General features: G+C 36.1%; 1 protein-coding gene across 3 annotated transcripts in view; it reads right to left on the reverse strand.

Moving 5' to 3' along the window:
- The window catches only part of LOC149806736 (stromal membrane-associated protein 1-like), a 57,428-nt gene extending 37,880 nt beyond the window's left edge, over positions 1-19,548 (reverse strand). For all 3 annotated transcript variants that reach the window (XM_089957009.1, XM_089956997.1, XM_089957005.1), the window contains exons 1-4: positions 19,360-19,548; positions 16,507-16,640; positions 12,731-12,816; positions 11,227-11,317 (exon numbers count right to left, since the gene is read on the reverse strand). In XM_089957009.1, coding sequence (XP_089813135.1) covers positions 11,227-11,317; positions 12,731-12,816; positions 16,507-16,640; positions 19,360-19,477 — 429 coding nt within the window. In that variant the 5' untranslated portion in view covers positions 19,478-19,548. The remainder of the gene's footprint in view (positions 1-11,226; positions 11,318-12,730; positions 12,817-16,506; positions 16,641-19,359) is intronic.
- Positions 19,549-19,899: the final 351 nt, after the last annotated feature.

Raw genomic sequence — 19,899 nt, forward strand, 5'->3', positions numbered from 1 at the left:
TGAATATGCTGCTAGTGAAGACACTAAACAGCAGAATCAGTCCACAATTCTATGGAATAATTCAATTATTATGATAGTGCACTATGGATACTGTATCTTTTTGCCAGTACTTAAGAACATTATGAGTTTATTGTTGCATCACCATTATATGTCATCAGATTGCTAATGCTCATTGTGAACAATTTAGTATTATAATAAACTAAAGTAAAATTAAGACATTTGATAACAATGGTAATTGTGACTAATTGTGATTTTGCAACTACAACCATTCTCAATGCCTTTACCATGACATTCTTCATTTTTGTGTGCAGCTAAAAGGAATCAAGGAAGTGATTACACCTTTTCTATATTAATTTATTTAAGTGGTGTAAGTCCATTTGAAACACTGGACAACAAATTTTTACAAAAGTCATGTTACTGAAATAAAATTAGTCAATTCTTATCAATTTTTATGTGCTGAACACGAATATGACAGTCAAATTGCAAAATTGGCTCTAGTTTTTTTGTAATCTGCAAGAAATTAATGTTTACATAACGAAATGCATTCCAATAGTAAAAGGTCAACTGTAATAGCCTACCTATAAAAAATCAAGTCATTGACTACATCTTAGATTTCTTCGCCTGTCTCTTGTACAGCTGTTCGGGAGCATCTCTGAGGAGTGTCCAGCAGTAGTCAGCCAGCATTGTAGTGGACCATTTTCCCTGGTATCTTTGTTCCATTGTTGCGATATCTTGATGAAAACGTTCGCCGTGTTCATCACTAACAATACCACAGTTGCTAGGAAAGAAATCCAAATGGGAATGAAGGAAGTGAATCTTTAGAGACATATTGCAGCCAAGTTTCTTATACTTCATCAACATGTCTTCTACTAGTTCCTTATAGTTTTCTGCCCTAACATTTCCGAGGAAGTTTGTAGAAACTAGGCGAAAAGCATTCCATGCTTGTTTCGCGTCACCTTCCAGCAAGTTGTTGAACCGGTCATCTTTGAAAAGCTCTCGAATCTGAGGACCCACAAAAACTCCCTCTTTAATCTTTGCTTCGCTGAGTCGAGGGAATTTTTCATGCAGGTATCGGAATGCTGGCAAAGTCCGGTCAATGGCTTTCACGAAGTTCTTCATCAAACCTAGTTTGATGCGAAGGGGTGGTAGCAAGATTTTCTGAGCCTCAACCAGAGCTGGGTGTTGGATATTCTTCTCTCCAATGGCTACATTCTGCCTGTGAGTCAATTCCTTCCTCATGTAGTGCATTTCCCTTGCTCGGCTATCCCACTCGCATAAGAAACACATGTATTTTGTATATCCTTGCTGCAGTCCCATTAAAAGGGCAACTACCTTCAAATCACCACAGAGGTGCCAGCTGTACTTGTTATACTCAATGGAATTCAGTAGCTGCCTTAAGTTATCGTATGTCTCTTTCATGTGGACAGCATACGCTACTGGAATAGATGGAAGAATGTTTCCATTGTGCAAAAGCACAGCCTTGAGACTCAGTTTCGAAGAGTCCACAAATAGTCTCCATTCTTGTGGGTCATGAGTGATTTTTAAAGCATTCATGAGGCCCTCAATATCGGAACAGAATATCAGATTACTTTCCTTTCTGAAGAAAGGCTCCAATTGCTGGTGGCGCTTTCGATATGCAGTAATTGTGACATCTTCTTCTAGAAGATTCCATTGTTGGAGTCTTGATCCTAGCAATTCTGCCTTGTTCTTTGATAAGTCCAAATCACGAATCAGGTCATTTAGTTCTTCCTGTGTTATTCTGTGTGGGGTTGATGATGCACCACAGTGAAAATCTGGATCACTGCATGCTGATGGACCAGGAGAAGAACAGGTCGACTCACGTTTGTCTTCGTCAGATGAATCAAGAGAATATTCTGCTGGAGGTTCTGGAATAGGAAGTCCCTCACCATGTGGAACTGGTCTCAATGCAGACGGAATGTTTGGGTAGACTATTCTCGACTTCTTTCGCTTCGTTATTCCGCCGGAAAGAGGAGGAACCAAGCAGAAGTAACAGTCATTTAGGTGGTTGCTTGGCTCTCTCCACACCATTGGGACTGCAAACGGCATTGATGACCTTTTGCAATTCAACCACTGTGAAAGCTGTGTTGTACATGTAGCACAGCATATATGCGGAGCCCAAGGCTTGTCTTGGTCACCAACCTTGCATCCGAAGTAAAGATGATATGCCTTCTTCACTTGAGAATTGATACTTTTCTTCTGGTTGGCAAATGTCACTTCCCCACAAATATAGCAAAAATTGTCCGCGGTATTAACACACTTTCGAGGCATTACTGTTCTTTATTGTACGTAAATGGATAAAATAATAAGTTTTATGTAACAGTAGCTTGAACTGTCTCGCACAACGTCTAAAATATTTTAAATGCTGAACCTATCTGATTGGGCTTTATATAGTACACTGCTTACGTCAGCTTCAGCAGCCGCCTGGCATTAGTATAATAGGCCTACACATGTATAGTACACTGCTGACGTCAACTTACTTCAGCAGCCGCATGGCATTAGTATTGCATTGCATCAGAAAATGATGCAATCAACTGTGGATGATGTGAGCATGATGGTATTATGCAATGTTACATCATTATTCCGGATGTTGCTGCAGTCCTACTGGAGAAATTTACACAGTGAAACATAGAAAATAAGGTATATGAATATCTTCAAAACGAGAGCCAATACAAATTTTTCACGGTTATATTCGTGTTCGGCACACCAAAATACTACAGATTAGGGCCTTTTCAAGTCAGTAATGATTTCACTGTTGACCAGTGAAATCAATTATCTAATAAACTGGAAGAAAAAATCAATGACCATATTGCAGTCACTTGTTTTATTTCATCTTTGAGCAGCTCAGCAGACTACATTCACTTTTATCTTACGGAATGTTCAATTCGATGACTCTTTCCATAAATCTCTCAGTCTCTTTGGCATTCTGCGGTCTTTATCAAAACTAGATGCATCTACTAGTTTCTGTTGGACAGTCTTGCTGAATTGTGCTTATTCACGTAAAAATGTCATCGGAATATCACATACATGATAATCTAAATTTGGACAGTCTTTTATTGGCAGCTACTGCTATAGACAACTATATACAGTGGTCCCCCTCATGAATGGCCCCCCTACCAGTGGCCACCCACACTTTACAGCCAGAATCCCATGGCACAGACAAGTTTGTGTTCAAAAGTACCCATCAAGAAAGGCCACCCCTCTAACGTTGTTGTTGTTGTGGGGTTTAACGCCATTTTTCAGCACACAATAGGCTATGCATGGCATCCAGTATTAATGGTGGAGGAAGAACCCGGAAAAACCCCGGTAAGAAAAAACTACCCACGAGAAGCTACTGGCAAGCTTTCTCACATACCCACATTGGCTGAATCCTAGACTCGAACCCATGCAGACAGAGGTGAGATGGCAGTGATCCATAACAGAGAGTGCTTTAGACCACTCGGCCACTCACTCAGACCCCCGCCCCAACGTGATCAGCAGCCAACTTATTTGTGCACAAATGTAAAATTTACCCCTCACAAGTGGCCACATTTTATTAGTACGTGTCCACAACCAATGTTTAATTACACTAAGGAAAGTAATCCGATTATCTTTAACAATGTCTGTTTCCAGATGTCAGGTTTTGTTGTTGAAAAAAGTGTTTGCTAAAGTACATGTACCACTTAGGTTATTATTATATCATTAACGCTGATGTTTGCAGGAAATGGGGGTCAGCAATGTTTTGATAGATCTTTGGGCTTCACACAGAGGATTTTAAAAATAAAATTTAATTGAGGATTACAACCAGACATAGTTGTCAATGTCATAACATGGTGAGATAGAAATGGGGTCAGCAATGTTTTGAAAGAGCTCTGGGCTTCACACTGCTGATTGTTTTTTTAATACATGATTATGACCGATGTAATTGTCAAGATTATAACATGGTCAGATAGGCTAAAAAAGATTTTGTGGATTAACACACACACAATTACACCTGAACAAACAGGGTACCAGACAAAGACTGAAAAATCATGTGACAGTACATGCAACACTTCCTTTATCACAAGGCATTTTGTTTACAAAAGTTTCATCTGCAAAATTAAATTGCAGCACTGAAGTAGCAACACAGGAATAAATCATTACAAAACTTTAACATGTCATCACTTAAACAAAGAAATAATACTTTAAATGAAAAAGTAAAAGTTATTTGACTTGAAGACAATTGGGAGAGTTCACTTGCCAAGAACATTTTATATTGGGAAGACTCAAATAATGCAGATCATAAAAGATAAGGAGAATATTCTGTAGCAGTGGGATCAAGGTATAAATGGAAAGAGAATTATTTTAAATACAAAACAACATATGCACCAAGATTTCAATAATGTTTTTGAATGGTTTTGTAATGTGCATGACAGCAATACCCCACTTGCAGTTCGCACCTGAGAATAAGATTAATTTATGTTACTTTGAAATAACTCTGTTTTTAAGACAAAAAGAACATTTTAATAATTAGTGCTATTCTTAAATGAAGATATTAACTGCTTTTAGTTATATGTAGCTTTCCTAATATATAACACATCTCGAAAATATAGTCCCCCTCTGGAAAGGTCACCTGTCTTATAAGACCACTTTCCCAGTGCAGAAGGGTTGGCCATGTAAGAGGGGGACCACTGTATGATAATCAATTGAAAATGAAGGTATATCTTTAATGGACACTGAAACACAGCTAACTTCATGAACATTTATGATGACTTACATGGGAGTTAATATTCCTGTAACATAGCAAAAAAATCCCAATATAATTCCATTATTTTTCTAAATATGGTATATGATAACATGTTTAAGACATTGCAAAGGAGCTTTTAATATGATGGATTAAAACTGCTGAGTAATGCTTATCAAAAAGCATAATTAGTCCTTTGATCAGAATGATTAGGCACCAGCAAACAATTAACTGGCATTGTGACCCACTTGTCTACTATGATCTAACTTGTGTGGATTCACCTATCTCATTCAAATCCCTTAACTCTGTTTCATAGCTCACACACTAAAAGACTGGGGGCCCCGAGTGCCCAAGTGGTCTAAAGTGCTCTCCGTTACGGATCACTGCCATCTCACCTCTGTCTGCGTGGGTTTGAGTCTCAGATTCAGCCAATGTGGGTATGTGAGAAAACTTGCCAGTAGCTTCTCGCGGGTCGGTGGTTCTTTCCAGGGTTTTCCCAGGTTCTTCCTCCACGACTAATACTGGCTGCCATGTATAGCCTATTGTGTGCTGAAAAATGGCGTTAAACCCCACAACAACAACAACAACAACTGAAAGACTGATACTTGCTTTGAAGAAACAGATCAAATAAAGAGAAATTTCACTGACAAATGAAACGTATGCATACTTTTAACTGGGTGTCAGCATTCAGGAAAATCATTTTAAAAGTGCCATAGAATATATAGTTCACACTGATCTAGCTTTAATTTGAGGGTGTTACTGTACTCTTCATAACACATCCTCATACAGTTAAATGACTGAAGGCAATGCTGTCAGAAAAAGTAAGCTAAAAGCAAAGGATAATACAGGTCACAGCAGCAGGAAAAATAGGCTATATTAACCTAATTTTGATCAACAGGTGTTGTACGCCTCATACTGCAACTCTATTCCATGTTACACAATGCTACAAGCAACAGTGTCAAGAGAAAATGAGTTAAACGTAAAGCCTACCTAAAGAAACAAGCTGAAAGCAAAGGTATGCATAAATCACTGAACCATGAACTACAAGTCACAGTGACCAAGTATTCACTGAGGACTGTAATGGTGACCATATTTGACATTTCATATTAAATTACATGGCTCTACAAGCAATATTCTTTGATAAAGCAACTGAACAACAAACTCAAACCTTGTTACTGCCACCAGATGGATGTATGGATATCAACAATCTGTTAAGCCAGAATGGCTTTGCAATCTGACCAAACACAATGCTTCACTTTTGAGAAGCCCTAAATATATTTGTACAGAAATGGAGATTTGCTTAAATTCAATAATATGAAAAATGTACAATAAATACAAGATACTGGTCATGGCCAGGAATAAAACAGTGGGCTTGAAATGAACAAATTGTATGGTATCCACATAATAAAATCCTAATGCAAAAGCTATGAAACCAGTTGTTCCAAGGTTCCTCTACTTTTAATGTCTTCATACATATTTGAGTTTACCTGTTTTGCTTTTCTGTACTGATAAATCTGTTTCAGTCTTTTCTATTTTTTTTAGTAATGGTACCATGTTTGACAGCTAATCTGCTTCATAAGATAAACTTGAAAATCCTTTATGACATGATACTTTCAATAAAATATGAACAATTTCTAAGGGGTTTTTGAGATCTTGGTTAAATCTTTTTATTAGTAAAGTGGCCAATTATCAAAAGTTAATCTGCATCATCAGAACACTTCTGAAACCTCTTCATGCCAGGATTCTTTCTACCAAATATGGTCAAATTATGTTGAGGTTTTCAGAAGTTATTTCAATTTTTTTTTTAAAAAACATTTTCCATAACAGTAGCAAAATTTGATGGCAAGTAGGCATCATTGGTAAACCATTCTGAAGTTCTTTCTGCAAAGTTAGGTCCAAATTTAATGAGCAGTTTCAGTCAAAATCCACTGAAAATTTTTCATATTTAAGTAATGGCATTCATATTTGAAAGTGAATTATCATTTCAGCTATAAAATTTAAAGCCCTTTGATGTAAAAATGCTATCTGTGAAATTTGGACAAAGTAACTTTTACAGAAAAAGGTAATTTGAAGGTGTAGTTATTGTAAATTATAGTGTCATATATGATATCAGATCAACATCATTTAAATAAACCTGAAAGCATTTCATGCCAGGATGCTTCCGGTCCAATTTGATCAATTTTTATTCAGCAGTTTCTTTGATAAGTTATTAAATTGTTTTTACTTTTTTTGTAATGGCAGTCAAATTTTAAGTAAATTGGCATCATTGTCACAGATTTTGAAGTCTTTATACAAGGATGTTTCATGCAAAATTCTGTATAAATTCTTCAGAGATGAAGTCATTTAAAGATGTGTTTATTTACGGTAATAGTGGCATATCTGATGCCAGTTCTACATTTGTATAAATCTGAAAGTCATTCATGTTTCAATGCTGTCAAATTTGATCAAAATTTTCTTAAGTTGTTTAGAGTTGTCTATTTTTAGTAGCAGCAGCCTATTTCATGATGAATGAACCTGTGCAAACTCTGAAAGCCCTTTATACAACACATATTTGTGTCAAATGCTGCAAAGTAGTTTTTAGAAATTCTCTCATTTCAATATTTAGTACTAAGGACCACACTTCATAACTGACAGACTTAATTTGTTCAAATTTGAAAGCCTTTGTGCAGAATGCTGTCAGATTTTGTCTTATTCTTGTGAGTGGCTTTCAAGAAGTCATTTAATGAACTTTCTGGTTTTGTTACAGTGCCCATATTTGATCGTAGATCAGCATCATTTGTACAAACTTGAAACTGTACAATGTTTTCAGCCAAATTATTTAAACTTTTGTCAAGGAGATTTGCAGAGAAGCTGCAAATTAGTTTTTATGGATTTTAAAGATTTAATAATGGCAGCGGTCCATAGTATATGGTGAATCATCAACATTTTTACAAACAAGAAAGGCCTTCATACAAGTATGTTACCTGCCATGTTTGATGGAAATTGGTTTAATTTACTATTTTTTGAGGGAAAGGGAAATAGCATCTGTTGATGGATGCACAATGAAAACATGTATTATACCATAAACTCACTCAGCCTTATGACCAGGTTAACTAAGAACATCAACAATGAGGTTAACAGAGGGCATGATTAGATGTCTGGACACACAAGGGATACCGAAATGATTGCTATCCTGAACAGCAGACTCTACAACAACAACCTGCTTATATGCATCAAAGGCATGCAGATTGATGCAAATGTTCTAAGTAATGACTAAATTATAGTTCAAAGTTCCCAACCACCTTTTTCAAAAGTAAAACTGGGTGAAAATGTTAAATCCTTACCTCAATATTAAGCTTTGATGGAAAACAAGATTAAATTATAAGAAATTTAAATATATATCAACAATAATATGTCAACTTCTTAAGGATATACAAAAGTTTATATGCAAGTTAATATGTATGAAAAAATCAACTGATGTATGCCACACAAATTATGTCTGTATAATGCACACATAAGAAATATATTGCTGTAAAAGGGCAAGACTATCATCGTTAGGGTCTGACAAATATTGTGCCAGAGCCCAGGGGCTTTTACATTACATGATGACTTTCTGGCAATTTCCTTTTCTCAAAATCAACCACAAACATCATTATGAAACAAGAATACCATACATACACATTTTAAGTCACGCCCAACCATGCAGACCCAGATCAGCCAAAGCATCATGCACCAGAACACCCGAGTCAATGCAGTTTATTAGCAGTAATCAGTACACAAAAAAACAAACAAATAAACATTGATCTGCCAATGCATTATGTGACAGCATACTGACTGCAGTTGGACACAACTTATAAGTATAGACAGAAATTATAAACTGCCCATAACAAGGAAACGGTGTCATAAAATTAACAGTTTCATATTAAATTCTCTTCTGATCTACAGTGGGATACCAGGTTCTTTTCCTGGCAACTCAATGGGCTATCTTCAAATTATTGAATTCTTCAGACCCTAATTAGTTAAGCAAATGTACAGTGCCTTTTGGCACTTTATGTCTGATTTTCCATCTTAAATTTTAAAAGGTTCTCTAACTGTATAAAAGAAAATCAAACAACAGTCTACATAAAAATATTTCCCAAGGTTTCAGAATGACCCATAAGATGGTGAAAGACATGAATATTGATCCTAAGCTCCAGCATAATTATGACCCATATAAAGAATTTAATCACTTACACAATCCTGGACAAAAGCAGGGTCACACAAATGACATAATAAATCATTAAATGTACTTAAGTTTGAAGTTACAGTGGTGAAAGAAAATGAAGGAATCGCCAAATCCAAGATGGCCACACATACTTATCTGAACTCAATTTTAGATAAACTAAACATTTTCTTCTCAAAAAGTTTACATTTTCTTTAAAAAAGTAACATGTATTTAACTTCTCTGCCATTTTCTTTTACCTTGCAGAACTCAATGTTTATGTTGATTTGGAAGGGCTCATCCTTTTAAGCTTTTTGTGTAATTCTTTATATTTACAAATTTAGATGTTCATTCGATTGGCACTTCACAGCAATTATTGTGTGTACAAATACATACCCATTTGTGTAAACATGTCTCATTCAACATTCCACAATTTTAAATACCAATAAATATATAATTTTTTAAATAAAGATTTACAGAAGATAGTTAAAACCAATTGTCTCTCTATTTATTATTACCAGGTTGCATCAGAGTAAAACAAGCCTAACACAGCAAGTGTGACTGCACAATCTAGTTGGATCAGAAGCTGAAAATTTTGCTTGACAGTTAAATTTTCTGTCAGTCAAAAATTTAAATCATATATAATGTGAACGTAAGATCACAGGTAAGTAGAACATTTTAAAATTATTCTAGCTCTATTATGATCCACACTTAACATGACTTGATATTTTTCCAAGGTTTATAAGAATTATGACAAACAATGACTGACTCGCAGCTAAATGGTTGATAGTAATTGGAATACATTGGGCCGTTTCTGTCCCACATTTGAAAAACAATCAGATGTAAACATTGACCATTTTGAGCTGTCCTCAAGACCATGACTGTTTCCACAACATAATGATATTAACATCACAACAACTTAAGTACACATCATCATCTACAACAAGGTAAGTAACACTTGGGGCTTATTTCAAACTACATGTATTTTATTTCAATGTTGCTGGAATAACATGTGTGTGATTTAGATTTTTAACATAGCTTTAACAATTTTCCAGCCATATTGCTATCATGTCTGCAGTGTGGCAGTTTAAAGCGATGTCCAGCACTGGGACATCATGCCGCAGATATGTAGCATGATGTCCCACCCAGTCACATTATCCTGACACCAGGCCGACAAGTCCTAACACTAACCTCTTAATGCTAAGTGACTTGCAAGGCAGCTGTTAGTACCATTTTTACAAGTCTTTGGTATGACTCTGCTGGGGTTCGAACCCATGACCTCCCGCATCAGGGACGGATGCTCCAACGCCGAGGTGGGCAAACTTTCCAGTGCAAGTGCCGCATACACAAATTTACACCTTGTCGCGGGCCGCATAGTTCAATAAGTAAAATAATTAATATTTGAAATAGCAAAAACAAAAGGTTTATATAAATAACATCTAATTCATTTTCAGTTGTTAATGTGTTGTTAATATGTGAAAACTTAAACTTCAAAAGAAGCACATTTATTTGATAAACAGAGTAACATAAACAGAGTCAGTTAGAATGAGGACTTGTTTCTAGGCCACATGAAAACCCTTGGTGGGCCGCATGCAGCCCGCTGGCCCTAGTTTGTCCACACCTGCTCTAACCACTAGGCCACCCGAGCAGTTGCTGCAATAACGTAAAATTGTAGGTGCTGGTAATTTTTGGTTAAAATGTCATCAACTTTATTTTCAGTACACAAGTTTTTATGAGAATCCACTCTAAACACATCTATCCAGACATTCATCCAATAAAAACTTAGCCAATCTGGAAAGAATCACATCTAAGTTTCTTTCAGAAAGTCAAAGTTATTTGGCTTGTACTGAAAACACTGCACAAGGATATTCTGACCGGGGTTGAAAGGTGAAGCTTGGTGTGTGTGTGTTCTCTGTGTGATTTCGAGTTTTATCTTAGCTTTAATGATTTTTCAGTCATACTGCTATGATGATTGCAGTGTGGCAGTTTATAGTGATGTCTAACACTGGGGCATCATGCCGCAGACTTGTTGCATGATGTCCCACCCAGTCACATTATCCTGACACCAGGCTGACCAGTCCTAACACTAACCTCTTAATGGTGAGCGCCTAATAAGGTAGCTGTTAGTACCATTTTTTCAAAGTCTTTGGTATGACTTAGCAGGGGTTCAAACCTGCGACCTCCTGCGATGTGGACACTCTAACCACTAGGCCAGCAGAGCAGTCATGAAGTTTGGTTATGTATCAATGTCCATATCTTACTTTCAAAGAAGATCCCGGTCAAGATATTTGTAATTATAGCTACATCACAACTCAGCTCTACTTACATCTTTAGGTATCACTGGTTTTGGAGGAACCCATTCCCGAGCAATGAATTTTTTCTGCTCATATTTTGAACGAATAAATGCTTCAAGTGCTCTGAACGAATGGTCAAGGAAATATGTGTATCATGTATGAAAATAACGCAAAGCTTTTCACGTCATTCTTGTTGAACTACCCATGAAGAATACACATTGCACGTAACCACTGTAAGATTTTATTCTAATAGCTTTATGCTAAATTAAATAGAGCTCATACATAAAGATCTAGTAATGCTAAATTCAATAGTACTTGTACATAACTACTGTAAAGTTAGTACTGTAATAACTTTATGCTAAATTCAATAGTATTTGTATATAACTACTGTAAAGTTATTACTGTAATAACTTTATGCTGATTTAAATCAATCTTCTTGTTGTTGTTGTTGTTGTGGGGTTTAACGCCATTTTTCAGCACACGATAGGCTATATATGGCGGCCAGTATTAATGGTGGAGGAAGAACCCGGGAAAACCCCGGAAAGAACCACCGACCCACGAGAAGCTACTGGCATGCTTTCTCACATATCTATATTGGCTGAATCTGAGACTTGAACCGGCGCAGACAGAGGTGAGATGGCAGTGATCCGTAACGGCGAACGCTTTAGACCACTCGGCCACTCAGGGCCCCTTAAGTCATTCTAATACATAACATGGTAAAAATTATTGTAAAAGCACTATACTAAATTAAATAAAATTTCTGACCACCATGTAATTAGTGTACACTCATTAAACTGAAACTGTTAAAGTCCCTAAGTTCTGTGTCAGACTTATATGAAAAAGTTTCTAGGCTTCCTTGAACAATCAATATATAGCAAACCTGTACCATGACAAACTTTACCATAATTCATCAATATAACAAACACCCACACTGAGCCAGAGAGAGTAAATGTACTCTCTCCCATCAGTGTGCATAAGCCAATAACATACATACTTGCCTACAAGTTTAGTCCAAGTGCATAGACCCCAATCTGCCATCTCATACTGTTGGTATGTGCAGTTTGTTAGGAGTAATCAGTAGAACAAGAGACCCTGATCTACAGGCAGATTAGGCAATGGTAAATCAGGGCCTATATTCTTTGCAGTAAGATGGGGCTTATAATCAAGCATAGTACTGATTGTTTTCAGCATTTTTGTTTCAGGGTTTATCATCATTTCTGTACTGCGTTAAGCACTGTAAATTAATGTTGGAATGTACCACGACATGAATCACACTTTTTTTGGCCAACCTTCCTTTTCTTTACCACAAGAGTAAAAAACCTCAACACTGACCTTATTCTTATTTATGATGAACTTCTGCACAGGCAAACTTAATAAAAACTTCAAGGCAAACCAAACCTTACCATGCATTCTGAAGAGTGAATTTGTCAAGCTATTATAGTAATTTTTCCATAAACAAATTATAAATCAATCTGGCAAAATAATTTACAATTTTAACAAACATTATGTGATTGTGTCACATATGTTAAAGGATACGAATCTGTCTGTGGTCTCCTTTGATTGTCTGGCATATTAGCCTCATACACTGCCCTGGCTCGACTGTTTCCCATCTCCATCATCATCTACACAAAAAAAGACCACCAGATATAGACACATATGCCAACTCATGACATTTCCCTACTAAAAACCTTTGACAGTGAGGTACAGATTTGACTACTGTATAATAAGGTGTGCACCTACATAAAGTTTAATAAAAATAAATGGGCAAAATTAGGAACTAGAAAACCCTGGTAATACTGGCAATGATAAGCAAGCAAAAAGAGAAAGGTTCTTATGAACTTATAAAGGACATCCCTCCTACTCTCTATTAACACAATAGCACAGATCGTACTGAATCTTTATGAACAATAGGAAAGTTATTCTCTACCAATTATCCTTATACTTTCTACACAGGAATCCCAACTGTTTAGAACTGCATCAAGACAAGTCTTTCTGATAAAATATTTATTATTATCATATAAAATATGTAAATAAACTTTAAGACATAAAAGCTAGTTCATGCTGCAAAACAAACTGTGCTTATATCAATGCAAAATTCAATTATAAGTCTCAATTTCCAGAAAGAAACAAAAGAGCCCTGTTCTTTCCTTTCTCTCTTTTTCTAAACATCTTTACTGAACATAGTATAGATACATGAAATGAGTTATTATTTAGAACATGGTTTATTTTAGACAACAAAGACCTAATTTTCACTAAAAGGTGTAGTACTCCATATGACATTACTGTTAAAACATTAACCTATGTGACCCTAAGTAATAATGCCTAAGAAAGTAACATAAATGCAAACTCTAACCAATGTTCAATGCAAAGGCAAACAAAAACATAAAATAAAGGTAACGGTGACCTAGTTTTCCCTGATGGCCATAGTACTTACTCATGATGCAATTACACACAGTTAAGTGGTGCCACACTCAACAGTGCATGAGAAGACAAGCCAAACACAAATGTTAACCAAAAATACTGAACCATGCAATACAGGTCAGTGACCTAAGTTTCACTGAAGGGTGTTTAATGCCAGATGACACTTCTATACACTGACTTATGTGGCTGTCCCAGCAACTGTGTCTAAGAAACAAACCCCTGCCTAAAGAAACTAAGCAAAAAAATTTGAAATATAGGTCGGAATAATGATGAATATAGAATCCTTCATGATCTTACACACAAAATTAGGTAACTCCATAGGCAACAGTGCCTGAGAAAATCAGCTAACCACAAAGGTTAAGTAAAATCACTGAAACATGAAATACATGTCACAGAAACCTAATATTCATTGTAAGCAGGACTCGAAATAACAAATCTGATAACCCACAGTTAGTGACTTTGCAGACGGACCGAAAAAAAACAGCAATCACTAATCCACTGGAACTGTGCATATAACCATCAGTCACTATAAAAACACTTATGAGCTGGTCAAGCATTGGCATTCCATCTAATGGCTAACTTGTCTGTATACTGTGTCCACCCAGAAACCTATCAAACTTCATGCACTTGACGAGATACAATAAATATTCATGGCACACTTGGAAAGGCATTAAAACCACTCACCCACTCATGAAGTAAATTAGCGTAATTACTGTCCAGACCCCAAACATGATTTCATTAATGATGATAACAAAAAGTGAAGGGTTGGCTAGCAATGACCAATTAGAAAAGGTCGCATTCTCCAACTCAACAAATAATCCAGAATTATACCAAACAATGTGCGTTAATATCATATTATTACTGATTATCATTAATTGTATTGTACAGTGATAATTGTCAACATGAGGACATATTTGCATAATGCACAGCTGCCACGAAAATGGATTTAATGGTGCTCCTTAACTTCCCAAACTACAAGGTTTATGATCCGTGAAATGCCATTGAGCCATGGCATACTGCTGGAACACGAAACATACACCCAGAAATTATACCTGATGGACCTAGTTCTGATGATGAACTTTCAACCTTCTGAGAGACTTGTTGGTGAAATGCGGTTGTTAATGTTTCGAGTCAATGTTAATGAATAATAAATAATGAATTAAAAATTTAACCAGCATCTGTTTGATTTGAATAGGATCTGTGAAATTTTGGCAGGAACAGTAACAAAAAAATTTATTTTAGCAGCACTCAAAGAATTTTTTTTAAACACAGGCCCAGGGCTGGCAACTTAAATAAACTCATGAGCCCTTACTGAAATTCCACAAGCCCAAATTTTCCCCTTTTTTAATATTGTCACATATTGTTGCAATAGCTACAGTTTGAATATAAATTCAACAGGGTTCAATGGGGTTTGAAGGTAATGCAAGTGTCATTAGTGTTTATCACTACACTTGCTTGGGACTGGTATTCAAACTTCTCTGCTGGATTCTCTGAGTGAATCCTGGGCAGAACAGAGTTGATGTATGTCGATGTGTTGTTTGCAGTATGTGCAAGTATATGCAAAAAATTAAAGGCCTAACCCCCAACCCCTTATCTTTTTTTTGCTGGCATGCTTCACAATATAATACTTCATTAGCCAAGAGTTCATTCTATAAATACAGTGAAATACAACTTTAAAGAAACGCTGCCACTGTTCACAAACTTGTCAAAACTATAATAGATAAGGCTTAAACATTCTCATTCAAGACTATGTAATAACTTTAATTCCTGTACATACATCTAGCATCACTTTGATTTACCAATAATGGGCTGTTCTATGTCCTAATCCTACTTATGCAAAATATCACAATGGACTCACCCGCTGTAAGCTTCAAAAACATCTCACTAGCCATTGTCTGCCAATTACTATGTGAAATGGTGGTTTACACCTGATCTCCTTGACTTTAATTGCCACTAGTTAAACTGCCCATCAGCTCCAATCATGACTGTTTACCTTTTACACATGCAACAGACATATATTGCAAGTGATGGGGTTTCTTTGTTTTTGTTTTTTATTGTTTTTTTTTCTTCTACATTGAAGATTACTAAAAATTGTGTTTCCTCAAAACAATGACCTTGTCAGGGGATTTGGGAGTACAAAATCATATGTTTAGCATGACACACCATGCTTCAATCTGAATAAAATTAGATCTCATTTTCACAAAGAACAGTGGATCATTTGCGCATTTTATGACCGATATGTCAACATTTTGAAAATACATTTACACATTTATCAGCACAACTAAGTTTCCTCAGGCAAATTAGAATTTTGTTCGACAAGCCCTGACGGGCACATCACTTAGAATACAGGACATGTCGAATCTATAAATTGAGGGGCCCCAGGTGTTGAGCTATCTGATTTTTTTCAGCACTGATTTTAGTGGTCCCAGAGGTTTGTGAAAATAAACAGTGAAAGGTGTAATACTCCACATACAAATACTACTTAATGTGAATATGAGCAATTCCAGATATACATCATTATATATATAGCATTAATCACAATGTGTGAAATGGTGGTTTACACCTGATCTCCTTGACTTTAATCGCCACTAGTTAAACTGCCCATCAGCTCCAATCATGACTGTTTACCATTTACACATGCAACATGTAACAGGCATATACTGCAATTGATGGGGTTTTTTTGTTTTTGTTTTTTATTGTGTTTTTTTTTTCTGCATCGAAGATTACTAAAAACTGTGTTTCCTCAAAACAATTGAATAAGTGATTCAAGAAAATTACATTACTTGCTTCTTCTTCTTCTGATATCCCATGAGATACAAGAGTACAGCATGTTAAAAGCAATGTATAGAATCATTTTGTGCTTGTCTGACAGGTCTTACTGTACTACTTACTGCAACTTGCTCTGGTGTCCATGTATCTAGGTTGACTGACTTCACCTTAGAAATGTGAACCCCAAGATTCCTGTGGATACCAGCACATCGAATACAAAGAAATACTCCCAAGTTCCATGAAGCCCATCTTGGTCCTAAAGAATGTAAAAGTGAAAGAGGCTAATTCAACGACCATTGCAAAAAATACGTAATTCAAAACAGATAGTCACAGAAATATTAAGCAGTCTAAATCATATGCAAGGTGTATTTACTGGCAAAAGTGCATCAAAGTTCTGATTGTGAATTTGTTATGTTTAAATTGGAACAAAATGGACACAGCAAATGGGTCAAAATGTTGGTCCCAAAATCCCTGGCATCTGACATTGATTTGCTGGACAAAATTATAAACAATTACAGAAACATCTTATTGATCATTGATAAACACTAACAGCAAACTGAAGATTGTGACGTGGCAGCAAGAATTTCAGGATATGATGTTGAGATACTCAAACAAAATTATATGAACAATCTACTTCCATATTCTTCACTAGTTAATAAAGAAGTAACCATGGAAGAGTACAATGTACAAATTAAAGTTTCTGTTTAAAAAAGTATTCAATATTTTAGCATATCTCAGTACCAACAATGTGCTGTGTAAGGTGTTATCTAGAGGCATGCCCATAGTGAGGAGTCTTTATATTAAATTCAATGCACATGAATGCATCCCTATCATTACTTCTCATTACATGAAGTGCATAGTTAGGAATCTTTGGTGTTGGTATATAATAATAATAATAAATAATAATGAGGACTTTGCATAGCGCCTAATATTTAGTAGCTCTAAGCGTTTTAACCCATTAGACAACACCTATAAGATAAAAAACATATAATGATATGATTACAAAAACAAACACCATGAAATTAGAAAACATTATTAGGTCTTTAAGTTTGTTCTTGCAGTCAAAATAAGTGAGTTTTGAGAGCGCTCTTGAATGGGGTCACTGTGTCTTTGTGTCTAAGTTCAGTGGGCAATTCATTCCACGTTGCTGGGCCCTGGTATGCAAAAGAACGCTGTCCATAAGACATATACGATGTCAGAAGAGGAGCATAAGTATCTTGCTATTGTGTACACATGGGTGAGGTTGGATAGGTATGTTGGACTAGAGTCCGACAGTGAAATGTAGCACAGAGAACTACTGCTACAATGGCCGAGTTCTCCATAGTCCTACAATGTAAGACATAGCACATGTTAGTTTTGTTTTAGTGCTATGTCTTACTATCCAAATAACAGCCTTGTATAGCATGTTCGGATGTCACTGACATCGGAACGAGTAGTCAAAATTTCAGGAATATTTCACACATTTGGCAACATATATCGACACTCTTCCATTAATTTATGTGTAATTAATATACTTACTGTGCTGTATTTATCCTGGTGGAATGAAATACGACACTAGCAAATGAACGCTTTTTCATGTTCCGTTGACATACATATGATTTTGTTGCAATGCGACAGTAGTCAAAGTATGCCAAAGTATGTTTAAGTAGGTTCATGTGGTGATATGCTTCTTGAACGAAACGAAATGTTGCATTACAGTTCCAATAGGCATAATATAGTTTTATTCATTTCGTTAAAGAACAATATTTCAACTTAACCCAATTTCGGCATTCCCGGCTTTCATCGCTTTCCAGTCAAATGAAATGTAGGCCAACAAAACTTGAAAACAGGTCCATTTCTTTTGTGAGAATTTGAATTTATTAGAGAAAAGGCATCAGAGTAAGTAAAGTCTGACTAAAACATTATGACTTTACCTTGTAGAAATGTGCCATTTTTTTAGTTGCCAGTTGTGTGAGATGTTCCTGAAAATTTGACTTTCGTTATGATGTTAGTTGACATCAAAACACACTACACAGCACTGTTAGTTAAGCAGGAAGGGGCTGACACCCAAAACTTAAATATCAGCATCAAAGTCTTACATGTAGGACTAAGTTCTCCAGAGTTTTAGGATGAGGAGCACTGGACTCTACACTCATGGATATCTGGACTCCTAAGCTTATTTCTGAGAACCCTGGCATAAACTCAAGAGTCCTTCACTTTCAGAAGGTTAGAAAGGAAAATGAATAATGATATAATCATTATTTTAACTGATATTAGGATTAAATTGTATCTATACAGCCGATGATTTGACAATACTGTAAACTCGAACTCTGGGAAACCTTTGATTACTTTCACTATTTATAATCACATCAACACCAATTTAACCACCGTTAAAACAAACTAAACAATCACAGTTCTTTTCACGAGATAATTACAGAGGAAAGGATCTGCTGTTACTTAGTCACAATGGCTTCATGCCTGTATACTTAGGTCTAGCATTTACCTATTCTGCAGACTAACTATGACTGACCAAAATATAAACAGGGAGAGCATACCAGAGTAATATGAGGTACATCACAGGTTCACGTTATAGAAAGGGTGCACCCTTTGAGAATTTAGCGTGTATTTGACCAGGAAGTTTAGGTCCCCGAGAGCTCTAATGGATATCTAAATCTAATTCTGCTCTGTGTGCAAAGTTAGAGTTTGCACATCCGTTCTGAGAGGGGCATACTGACATCAAGACTTGCTATTGCAAGTTAATATATCCGATTCCGTGCATAGCTTCCCGAATAGTACATGAAAACGTATGTGAATTTAAATTTACTGTAATACATGTCTGGATATCTTTTATGGAACCCTGGAATACATGTCCCTTAACGAAATAATATAGTGTATCCACCTCCACATCACCAAGCGCATCAACACCGATCAGATCAATGGGACCAAAGAAAGATCGATATGGTATAACATATATATATATATATATATATTGTTACCCTTGGCATCGCAATCAACACAGTATTTGTTGTCGTCGTCTTTGAGTAGGCTGGAAAGAACTGCCTGAAATTTCTCCTGCTGGGCCTTCTGTTTGTCTTTTTCAGTTCGTGAAGTCATTTCAAATATGTTTTATATTATCTTTCTGTTTGTAATGACTTGTCACTCCTCCTTTTACTGACAGGGACAAATCACCGCCGGAAGTAGTTACAAATCATTGCGCCTTAACTTTTGAATATTAGGTTTGATATGTATTGTACCTATCTTTAAAATATTGAAGCAGCTAAAATGTGTAAACCAGAACTAAACATGTTATCGGTTATAAGAATTGGAATAGCATAGCACTTTTATTGATATGTTTGTTCTTAAAAGTTGCGTGAACTCATTTTATCATGGCGAATGGATATAGACGATTTGCATACTGTGATGTCACTCAGAGAGTAGATAGATAGGGGAAACAACTCCTTCAATATCTCAGTTAACTCCCTCCATTGACATCTGTTGGTCTAAGGAAATACTGTTAGCTAACACCACAGTCTAGA

The sequence above is a fragment of the Sinohyriopsis cumingii genome, chromosome 1 (assembly GCF_028554795.1).
Source record: "Sinohyriopsis cumingii isolate HCF-2022 chromosome 1, ASM2855479v2, whole genome shotgun sequence".
Lineage (NCBI taxonomy): Eukaryota > Metazoa > Mollusca > Bivalvia > Unionida > Unionidae > Sinohyriopsis > Sinohyriopsis cumingii.